Source organism: Mustela nivalis, assembly GCF_964662115.1.
Source record: "Mustela nivalis genome assembly, chromosome: 11".
Lineage (NCBI taxonomy): Eukaryota > Metazoa > Chordata > Mammalia > Carnivora > Mustelidae > Mustela > Mustela nivalis.
In genome coordinates, this window is record NC_139030.1 from 41,222,977 (window position 1) to 41,235,415 (window position 12,439).

The 12,439-nt window shown below is 39.2% G+C and overlaps 1 protein-coding gene across 1 annotated transcript in view; it reads left to right on the forward strand.

Moving 5' to 3' along the window:
* LOC309843473 (titin-like) overlaps positions 1-12,439 on the forward strand; it is a 275,519-nt gene that overhangs the window by 42,912 nt on the left and 220,168 nt on the right. The window contains 4 exon segments of the mRNA XM_082688984.1: positions 13-297; positions 505-630; positions 5,943-6,131; positions 11,555-11,611. Coding sequence (XP_082545110.1) covers positions 13-297; positions 505-630; positions 5,943-6,131; positions 11,555-11,611 — 657 coding nt within the window.

Consider the following 12,439-nt stretch of genomic DNA (forward strand, 5'->3'; position numbering starts at 1 on the left):
ATTCACTCCCAGCTCCAGAACCACCCCAGATCCTTCAGGAGCTCCAGCCTGTGACTGTGCAGTCTGGCAAGCCGGCCCGCTTCTGCGCCGTGATATCCGGCAGACCACAGCCCAAGATTTCTTGGTACAAGGAGGAGCAGCTGCTTTCCACGGGCTTCAAGTGCAAATTTCTTCACGATGGGCAAGAGTACACACTTTTGCTCATTGAAGCCTTCCCAGAGGACGCAGCTATTTATACCTGTGAAGCCAAGAATGACTACGGTGTTGCCACAACCTCTGCATCGCTCTCGGTGGAAGGTATACAGGCCTTGTTACTTCTCAGCTTAAAATCAAACCTAAGAAACCCTCTTTTGTGTTCTCTGACTGCAATTATAAATACAGTTTGGAGCTCCTAAAAGTAGACTGCTACCCAACTTTTAGGAAGATAAAATAAATCTGCATGCTCCATTCTGTGCAGTCTGTAAGTGACTTAATCATGACTAATCTTGTGATCCCTTTCTTTAGTTCCAGAAGTTGTGTCTCCAGATCAGGAAATGCCAGTTTATCCTCCTGCCATCATCACCCCACTTCAGGACACTGTCACTTCTGAGGGACAGCCAGCCCGTTTTCAGTGCAGAGTGTCTGGAACAGGTAGGTTTATGAGCAAAGGTATCAGTGCTGATATTTACAAACAGTGATCTGAGGCAAGGTTTCTCACCTTTTCCTCCATCACAAACATCTCCTGTGCATAATTTGACTTTTATTGAGAATCTTGCAGAAGACTTACTTGAATTACTGAATAAAGGAATAGACCATGTTTCCACTACTGAGTATACACCTAAAAATGGTTAAGGTGGTAAATTTTATGTTGTGGTGTTTTTTTTTTTTAACGACAACAGCAACAAAAAAAGAACTTGATCAGTGTTTTCTGATGTTCAAAAGATGTCCTGTTCCCTCAGATAAATTTTTTAAAAGATATTTTTAATTTATTTGTCAGAGGGAATGGGCAAGAGCAAGAGAGAGTGAACAACAGGCAGAGGGAGAGGGAGAAGCAGGCTCCCTGCTGAGCAAGGAATGCGATTCAGGACTTGATCCCAGGACTCTGGGATCATGAACTGAGCTGAAGGCAGATGCTTAACTGACTGAGCCACTCAGGTGTCCCCTGCTTAGATAACTTTTGTTATCTCTGAAAAAAATACAACAAAACTACAAATGTTATTACATTAATTATAATATTGTACCTACGTATATTTCAAAAGAAGAGTCTGCTTATATGTAAGACATTATTCAGTCTGTAGACAGCGCTTGTGTGAAAAGGTATATTCCTTTGGAAAGCAATTGCCAGTAGCATCAAAAGTAGGGGCGTTATAATCAGAGATTGGATTTGAATCTTGGCTCCCCTCTGTGACCTTAGACAAATAGGTTTCTCTGGTTCTCTTTGCTTCATGAATAAAGTAAGGATAGTATTGCATTTGATCTTAGAATGTACGTTTCAGGAGGGCAGGGACTCTGTCTTAGTACCTAGAACCTCTTGCCTAGAAGGGGAGTAGCTGCTGGAAAGTACTATCCTGGGCAGCAAGGGTGGATCCTTGTCCCAGAATAGCTTCATAGAGTGTATATACTCAGTAAGTAATTGTTAATTGGGCAAAAGAATAATTGTCATATGACTAACACCAGTCGAAGCATGTTAGATCACACTTACCAGCACCTAGCTGTGTTCATCAGGCAGTAACACCCAGTGAGTTCGTTGTTACACTCTTCAGTAAGAGCATGTCTCCCAGATGGTCTCGGCCCCTCCCCCCAACCTCAGGAGTCCAGTCCTAGTAGAATGAGATAAGATGTTTGCAGCCATTTCAAGCCAATTATGATTGTAAATTTACCTCAGATAGGGTACATCAGCTTTATCCCAAATAAAAGTCACTCTCTCATTTGCAGGCATTTATGTATGACCATCAAAGGGAAATTCTTAGAGCTAGGGCTTCTCACAGCACCTAGTAAATGTGGGGTTTTTATCTTTTTTTTTTTTTTTAATACCTCTTCCATTAGTTTATGACTCAATCTCTGCATTGCCAGGAGCCATTTTCCTAAACAAGTTAGTATTGCAATTGGCTTTCTATGACCTGATGACTTCCTCCTCTGAAATAGAGATGCTGATCTGGAAACCAAATGAACCTATTTGATTTTTATGGGCATAATTAAAAGATATTATGTACCTATAGGCATGGCTGGCAAGTGACTAGAGCCCAATACATTAATTTTATTATAGCTATAGAGGGGAATTATATAAACATAAAAGTCTGGTATTGGGTGACCAATATACACAAACACCACAGACTTTGTGACTTCAAAGCACAGAGTTGGAGAAATACTAAATATCAAGAAAGAGGGACTGATTTGATAATATTCTGCTAACACAATAAAGAAAAATGCATTTTAATATCAAATTCACTGAAGTCACACTAAATTTATCCTTTCATTGAATTTTTAGAGGAAGATTTTCAAATCAATATACATATATATGATTGTCTTAAAGCAGTAGTCTTCATATAGCACTTTTTAGTTTATAAATAATATAGTTTTGCCTTTAAGGTGTTGCAAAAATATCTTCAAAGCCTTCTATAAGACTCCAGTTGGGATAGAAATAGAAAAATATCTTTTCTATATGACTGACATCTTTAAATGTTTAAATGGACTTTATAAATTCGTGGGTTACTAACTCTTCATGTGTGTACTATTTATACACATACAGAGGTTTGAGCATCCTCTTGTAAATGTGTTTTTTTATATGGCAAAAATTGTTTATTAAGTAAAATGCCCTTTTAAAAGCTTACCAAATGATAAAGTTTTATGCCCTTGCCACTGAAAGTATTTACACAAATTCCTCTGACCAGGTACTACCCTAGGGGAACAAATTCAGTCCTGCCTTCTATACTGGAAAATAATTCCGTCTTCAGAAACCCCAGTCACATGTTTTTGGAACTCAGTACTCACTTAAGCTTAGAACTTGTTGGCCTTGAGCAATCTGGTGGGGCTTTTAGGAGTGTTGCCTGTTGAAGGTCTCTGGTGCCACCTACTGGTGGAAAAGCAATTTGGAAACGTAGAATTTTATTTTATTTTATTATTATTATTTTTTAAGATTTTATTTATTTGACAGAGAGAGATCACAAGTAGGCAGAGAGGCAGGCAGAGAGAGAGGAAGGGAAACAGGCCCCCTGCCGAGCAGAGAGCCCGACTCAGGACTCTATCCCAGGACCCTGAGATCATGACCCGAGCCGAAGGCAGCGGCTTAACCCACTGAGCCACCCAGGCGCCCCGGAAAAGTAGAATTTTAAAATTTGTAATAAAGCTAGCTTTTCGCTAATGTTTATCCTACAGATAGTATAATTTGGAGGCTTACTGAGCCACCTCTAGCTAAATAAAATGATAAATAATTAGTCTAGCTATGATGGATGTCCATTGTTCATTTAAGTATCTCTTCAGTTGTATTCTACTGATGTCAGTGTTCCTGCTATTGAAATACTATTATATTAGCTGCTAGATTGCAAGGTTGTACGTGCTTTAACAGCCCATGTATTTGGTGCTGTCTGTTTGCATGACAGTCAGAGAGAGATGCATGGACTGGGCATTGAAGAATCAACAGGATCATTGAACACAACAACATTCTAGGCAGAGAATGACATTTACAAATCATAGAAGCCTACGAGAGTACTTCATGTGCTGGAAATGACAAGTGGCTAGAGAATGGTTGGAAAGTGATGTAATTAGTGGAGGAAAGGCCAGAAAAGAAGGCAAGGGCCAGATCCCAAAGGGTTTGGGATTCTGCGCTTAGGATCTTAGATTTTATCTTGTTTGCACTGAGGAGCCACTGAAGGATTTTTAAGCCTCTGGGTAACATGATCAGGTTTGCTTTTTGGAGACAATTCTGTGATTGTACAAAGAAGAATGGTCAGATCTGAGAGGGGAGACCTGGTGAGGACCAAGGGAGAGGCCATCTTGATAGACTTGGAAAGGGCTGATGAGGCCCTCTACGAGAGGAGTCAGGAGGAAGAAGGGTGTAGGAGGAAGTAGGAGAAGTTGAGAGGTGGAATGAAGGGAATTTAGGGACCAAATACAATGGAGCAGTGGAATGGGGAGCAGGAAGAGTGGGGTGGCCTTGTGGAAGCCAGAAGAGGCCAGTGACCAACACAGATAGTGTCAGTCCCATCAGAAGCACCAAGTTCATTACCAAGAGAGGTCTTGTCTTTTAGCTCCTTTATTTTTGACCATGCATGCCTGTCCTAGGGCTTCATCCCTTCTCCAAAGGAGGAAGTTACTGTAGGACTATGCAGAGAACCCTGTAAAGAGGTGGACAAACTCTTCATCATCCCATTTCCACTGAGGTTTAACAGACTAAATGTTGTAGAATGATTATTAAATTCCATGTGATGGCATTACCTATTATATCACATGACCCTGTCTTGGTGCAAAACATTAAAGGCACTGATGATCCCTTTGCAGGGGGGTGTTTAAACAGTCTTGTTTAATAACTGACTTATGCCAATGGTTTATAAAGCCCTTCCCATGTAAGTCATTCAATTCACAAAACATTTTTTTTTTTTTTTGCAATGAAGAGCTCATGAAGTATTATGCATCTCATTTTACCAATGAGAAGACTGGTCCAGAGAGATTAAATGATGGGTCTAAGGTTACAAAGCTGGGAAATTGTGGTATCAGTGTTCCATTTTCTACTTTATCTTGCTACCTAAGGAAGTGAAGACATTTGTGTCTTTAAAAGAACCTGTAATTTATAAACAGTTATCATCATGGGCAGGAGGGGCACCTTCACAAACCAAAATTTGTGCTAAAATGAAAACAAGTGCTAGCTCAATGGGCCATTAGAAAACCCCCTGTGGATGGTATAGGGATAAGGAAGTGATATCATGATCACATTCCAAAAACAAGAAGTCTTGGGTTGTGGCTTTTAAAACTTGTGACTAAATTTAAATTCACTCTTGAGTTAGAGGGTGATTGTTTCAATGGAAGTGTAATGTTTTTTAAAAAGTTCACCTTAAACTGTAACAACATAATGTTATTTTATCTTTGCTTTGGAGTTATTTTCAACTTTATGTGAAAAGAGCCAGTTTTATTATCATTTATTATTACCGTTACTTTGAAAAAGCCAAATATATCTAAGATGACCAAATTCCATGACCCTTTCTTTCAATTTTAAAAATTATTTTTTGGGGCACCTGGGTGGCTCAGTGGGTTAAGCCTCTGCCTTCGGCTCGGGTCATGGTCTCGGGGTCCTGGGATCGAGCCCCACATCGGGTTCTCTGCTCTGTGGGGAGCCTGCTTCCTACTCTCTCTCTGCCTGCCTCTTTTCCTGCTTGTGATCTCTCTCTGTCAACTAAATAAATAAAATCTTTAAAAAAATTATTTTTTGCTGTGCTAAGGCCTTTCAATGCTTGCTCATTGATAATGAAAATATAGAAATGTTGTCTTCAGCCTTAGGGTGTCTGTTTTAAACTTCTGGGAATGTTGATCTTCTCAGATTGCTTTTTGATCTTTCTGCACAGTAGACAACCCCAGGCGCAGTAGGCAACCACAATCCTAGATCAAACCCATCATGATGACTGTTCCTTAGGACACAATCTTTTTCTCAAGGTCACTGACTATGTCAAAACCTTGTCCCTGTTTCCACAGCATAACCTACACAGGATTAAAAAGAATATAACTGAAATAGTAAATTTCCAAACATTAGAATCAGCCTATAAGCTGGATTTTTCTAGAAAATCATGTTTCTTACTTAAAGATGAAAAGAGATCTTGTAAAAGCAGATGTGGCATGCCCAAAATGAGAAATACAATGTTATGAAGACACATAGGAAACTTAGTCACCGATATAATCAATATTGTGTTTTCAGGTAAAAATATCCACCACTTTTTGTCATTCAAATATCTTTTTTTTTCCCTTTTGTGATGCAGATCTAAAAGTGTCTTGGTACAGCAAAGACAAGAAAATTAAGCCATCTAGGTTCTTTAGAATGACTCAATTTGAAGACACTTACCAACTGGAAATTGCTGAAGCTTACCCAGAAGATGAAGGAACTTACACTTTTGTTGCCAATAATGCTGTGGGTCAAGTATCAAGCACAGCCAACTTGAGACTGGCAGGTACAGTAAACAGCCTTCAGAACCACAGTTAAATACGGCTCTAATCTCACAATGTCAGTAACAATCACTAAAGACTCCATGTAAACCATCGTTGGCCCTATCGTTCTCTTTTAATGCAACTAATAGTTTCCATGTTATATGCTGCATTCTCACTTTCCATTTATCCCATCTCATTATGAATCACAAACATCATTTCTCATTTTGCCCTGTTTTGTCTTTATAATGTTCTGTATTGCTCTCCTTACCAGCTTTCATGCTTTCTGATCAGCATGTATCAGAATGGAGAGAAAGATGCTAAAGAAATAGGTAGATTTGTTTTCTAATTTAGCTAGGATGAAAAAAAAATTTTTTTTAATGTAATGTAAGCATTACTATCCTCCTGTTGTCTTGACACAATTCTGATTTCACAGAAGCTACGGAGGGTGATTTCAGGTCTGTATAGCACATAGGTGTATTCACTGTCATTCAAAGAATGCCTGAAGGTTGAGAGGTCTCATCCTAAGATGGTTTAGTATTTCTGATACTTGGGACTTTTAAACAGCCATCAGAAACACTTCCCTGGTAGTGGAGGGCACTTTGTTTCAAAACAAGATAACAATATTTTTATACAGTCAGACTATTTTTGCTGAGCTAATTTAATCTATGTATTATTAACTATGTATAAATACATCCAGATTGAGGGCAACTTTGGTTTTTCCCTTAATTTTAAACACTTACTAATAATCAGATATTTTCTTAATAACAATTTAAAGTGGCTTACAAAATAGAAAAAAATGTAATTTTACAACCAGAGGGGAAAAAGTAAAAACAGAAAATAAGTATACCTAAACCAGATTATGTACTTCACTAGTGCCTTCACAAACAATACAGGGAGTTTTTTTTAGACTACTTATGTCTCGACTTGTTTGCCCGGAAAGTGGAAGGGAATACGTGTGACTTGGAACCAGTGGTGGCATATGTTGACAAGACATTAGGACTGGACTGGATTCTAGTCCACCATTGAACTTTGCAACAGATCTGTAGACAACTCCAAATGAGTTCTGGTTTCAGTGGAGGGTAAGACATTAAAGGTTGACATGCTTCTTTTCAGGATTTAGCAAATTTGAAGAAGTTGCATCAAACTCCCAATGGCATGTCTCTTCATCAGTTTCATTTAAGAAGGAGTCCCTTGGCCAAAAGCCCATCTTCATCCAGCCTCTGTCAAGCATCAGGGTGCACAGCGGGGAGACAGTCAGATTTCATGCAAGGGTTTTTGGCATTCCCAAGCCAGAAATCCACTGGTTTCATAACCAGCAGCCAATTCTACCAACAAAAGATGTAGTTTTCCATTATGAGGAGGCCACAGGCATGGCTTTAATGCTTATAGTTGATGCTTACTCAGAGCATGCTGGGCAGTACTCTTGCAAAGCCGCCAATAGCGCTGGGGAAGCCTCTTGTGCAGCTGCACTCACAGTGACTCCAAAAGGTAAAGCTCATCTTGCTGTAAAGACTTGGATTTACTTCATACCTCCTGCTCCCACTGTTACTAATGAGAGTCTCTGCTGTTTGTCTCATTGCATAGTGTGGTCAGTCTGTAATTTACTAATGAAGTAACACCCAGTAGGTCCTCCTAAGTTCTCAATTATGGGTTCACCTATATGGTTTAAATCTCTGAAGTATATAATCTGTGCATTACATCAGTAAGTATTTTTTTAGGCATCAACTTTGATGTTTTTCCTTTTCTAAAGAACATCTCATCATTGGATCATTAATGATCCATTTGCCGTATATTGTTTGTACAGTATATGGAAGAAGGGGGACAAATGGTATTCCGTGGGAGGGGGCAGGGAAGAGAGAGGGAACAAGAGACTGTGTCACTCTGGTTAGCTGTGGTGACAACAGAAGGAAGGACCCAGATACTCTACAGCATCGCATGAGCCTTCGTCATCCATTCATCATTGGATCACTGGGAATGAACGTTCGTTCTTTTGTGTGATGTGATGTCCTGGAGCACACTGCGTCTGGCATGCTGCTTCCAAGTGACACTCATGTCTTTCATCTTCATCTTCCATGCCATTGTCTGTTACTAACCTAGCCAAGTGACAACACTTAGATCTTAATATTCTTTTCTTTTTCTTGTCACTTGATTATACAGTGCGAGCCCTAGCTAGGCAGAGTTCTGGGAAAGATGTAAGAAAGTCCATCAAGTCCCAGGCAGTGGCAGATTCCTCTTTCACAAAGCAGGAGAGCAGAATATCCCAAAACGAAATTAAGTCATTTCAAGGATCATCCTATGAATACGAATCACAGGTTTTTGAAAGCGTATCTCAAAGTTCCACCCACACAGCCTCATCGGTTCAAAATGTAGAGTTGCGTCATACTGCGTCCCTTTCACAAATTGCAGAGAGCACTGAGTTCTCTGGGAACTGGGCGGAAGAGGCAGTGGGCAAGGGCCCACGGATTCTGCTGCCGCTTCAGGACCTCTCTGTAAAGTGCGGCAACACGGCCCAGTTCCTCTGTGTTTTACAAGATGACTCTTCTGTTGATGTAACCTGGACTCATGAAGGCGGAAAGATAGAGGACTCGGAAAGAGTGACGCGGTCACAAGATGGAAATATTCAGTTTCTTAGCATACATCACGTTCAGCTGGTAGACCAAGGATTGTACAGCTGTATTGTACGCAATGACTATGGAGAGGAAACCACGTCGGCAGTATTGAGCATAGAAGGTGCTTCTTTGGTTTTTAGCTGTGACTTTCTTCATTTCATCCTCATCGCTTTATGCAGCTTTCCTGCTCTGCAGATCGAATCAGTGAATATGTTAATTAGCATATCCCTAACTCAGCACTCTATTGATAAATGACTTATGCAAGTCAGCCAGGTCATTGGCCAAACTTGTGACGCGAACATTCAACTTTCCTTCCATTCAAGGAAGTTTAACTCTCAAATCTCATTTCAGAAGGTTATGGTTCATTTCGTATGTGCTGTTTTTTCTAGTATTTACCCAATGTGCCACCTACGAAGTATACCAAAGAAGGTCAGGATGTTATAGTTCATTAGGTATTAATTAATTATTTATTGTTGTGCCTGATACTGTGCCAAGATTAAATTTAGTTATTTTAATATGAAGAGGCTCAACATTTCTCATTTCTGCCCTTTGTTTACAGATCTGGAAGTTCTAGCTATTTATAAGGAGACTATATAAATAGCAGATTGGGCACTGAAAATAATAGGGTTCTGTCTGGACCAAAATGAAGAGTCTATAGATATTTCTTGATAGATGATACTGCTTTTCAGTCTCAGATCCTCCTGGAATCATAGAATTATGAAACGGCAAGAGCATTATTTTTGTTGTTATCATGCTTGATTTCCACCATGTCTGGAAGGGCATGAATAAATTTGTCTTAGAAGAGAAAAGTTCCTCCTCTTATCCATGGACTTCCCCTTAGATAGGAAGGAGATAGGAGAATTATTCTTCAGGTGCTAGAATGCCATGCTGTATGTCAGCTAAAGTATCTTCATTGAGTCCCATGGAAGGAAGCCGATGGAGAAAGTTCCAGCATCTCCAGGGGTCCATGGAGAACTATGGCCTCGAGGTCTCTCCTGACCTGTCCATACCATTTTTAAGATGTTAGAGATGAGCAGGGCATAATATGGATAATATGGTGCTATGTGACTGCTGTCTTGGCTCTGAATTTTGAAACAGGTTCATACATCATTTACTGTATCTGTAATCCTCAGTCACCCAGAGGAGGCTTTTTCTTTCTTAATCTGATATTCTGTTCTGTAGATATTCCTAGTAATATTTCCATAGTCCTCAAAAGGACTATCTCAAGAACTGAGGTCTAGTTATGCAAGTGAAATGGAAAATCTGGTGGCATCCAGAGAGCTGAGCCTCCATTTCCCCATAGCTGCTAGCTAGTGCAGTAATCATCCAGAGTGACTATTTATCTGGGGGTGACATGGGTGACAACCAGGACAGGTTCTGCAGCCATGCAATTGGGTATTGGCTGTGTTGTGGAGGTAGGAGAAATGTAGGCCTTTTCAGCTTGATTCCTAAGGAACCTGGGCCCATAGTACGTGCTTGATTGTCATGTTGCTAGAGTGGATTTGAGCTGGACATTTTTGTCACAGGGTTTCCAGTTCCTTCGGTCCTAATTGATTATATTATTGAAGTGTTCTTGGAGCAAAAGCATTTTTCTCTTGGAAAGTCCAGACTTCCTCTTTTATACTTAAGCAAGTTGAAAGATAAGCCACTTTTAAGTGTTTGAAGAATGAAGGATCAGGCACAGTTGTCTAATTGTGGAACATAAGATCAGTCTTCATATGTTCCTCTTTTGGTCTTATAACTTGATGTAAGCCACATAGTTATCCACGAAGATCAAGTAGGAATATAAAACCCCATAAGTCTGCTTGAGTAGAGTTCTTCTGTGTGTAGTAAGCACAGATATATATTAGTTTGGGGACTAACATGCTGCCTTCCTTCTCATCCTAATCACATGTCACCTTCTCTAAATTCAGCATGTGTTTTACTCTTACAAACACAGCTAATTTATTCCTTTTCCTAACTTTATTCTCACCTAGCAAAAGAATCGCAAACCAGAGCAGTTACAAAAATTGCCCTTGGTTCAGACATTAAAAGTATTAAAACCCTCAAAGAGTCACAAATTAAAACAAGCCATGAAGTAAAGAGAGAATCATCAAAGAAAACGTGAAGTTTGTCCTTCACTTCGTGCCAAAGCCCACAAGGAACGGAGAAGCCAGGGAGGCCAGCCCGCGCGCGTGGTGCCACACAGATGGACGGAAGACCGAGCAGGAACCCGGGGAACCTGCCTTGCTCAACAGGCTGCCCCAGGGACGATTGTGTCTAAGGCCTACGCCTTTTCCCTATATAATAAAAGTCATTTTGAGTTGAGGGCTCTCTGTTTGGCTCCTTAATATGTCATCAGACTTTGTGTAGTTTAAAGTTTTAAAGATGGTTCAAGTCAAAGGACTACTTACTAGTAGGAAACACTTAATTCTGCAGGAAAACCTGAGAATAGCCCTCGGCAAAAAGTGGCAAGTTAGAAAATGCATGTTCCTTCTCAATGTGACACCATCTCTTAGTCTTTTAGTGATCAGTCGATAGGACATTAAAAAAAAAATTCCTGTAATTTGTGGATTGCTTTTTTGAATGCATGTAAAGGCATGAGGAATTAAAGAACTAAAAGTGGAAATTTCACAGAGAACCTAAAATAAAATTTTTAAAAAATCTTTCTGCAAACATTGTCATGTACTTTATCAGCTCATTGATTTGTTTGGCATGGATTTTTGGGGTTGCATTTGGGAGGTGTAATTTTCTATTACCAGAATCAAGGAAAATCATAATTGTACGAATATATAAACTGAGGCAGAAAGTATATGGAATTAATCATTAAAATCTTTGTATATATTTTTCCATTTTAGCCCCAGAATCCATTTTGCATGGGAGGATTGAAGAGCAGATTGAGGTGGAGATGAAAGGTATTGTTATATTGGATGTGAAATTCAAGTAGAAATTCTGAAGGATTAATAGAATCCTTGAGCTGCCTACTTTCTCTTCGTATTATTGAGAAAAATGACATAGATGTACAAATATATCTCTTAGAGTATATATTACTATGTCGCATGCCTAGTTTAGTATGCTGATGGTTACATGCATTTCTTGGTAATTTGTTTGATGGTCATTTAAAATTTTGTATTTAAAATTTATCAGTCACATTCAACTTCATGTTTGCAGCCATTTTCAAAAGTGCGTATTGGAAAAGTTGTCATCTTAATGCATGAAATCAAGAAGTAGAAGTTTGTTTTCAAAATCACAGTGAATTAAATTGAACAATAGACAATAACCTAGCTGTCGTTCTCAGAATGCAATGTCATGAATGAATTATGATTGAAATGCTATTTTGTTTAGGGTGTGTGAAAATGTTACATTCCCATTCTGGTGTACACTTCATGCACATACATCATTTTAACATTGATATGTCTCTTACACTGGCTTGCAGATAGCTGCCTTATGTGATCCTCATTGCCTGCTTTCCTTTGCATAACATTGTGACTTTATAGCTGTATTAGTTCGAATAAACGCCTTCTCACTTTATTTTAGCTAATTATTTATGGTTATAGTTCTTAATAGATATTTTTTAAATAGTTAATTCTCAAAAATATAATAATTTAATCTGCAATCAAAAGGATCAGAAAGGGCGTTTATTCCACTCTCTGCAAGTCAGGTAAGAGTTTCCTCTTAGCCATCAAAAGAACAAAGTTTTCCTGATCTCAAAACAAACATGCACAGGAACATGTTATTTTGAA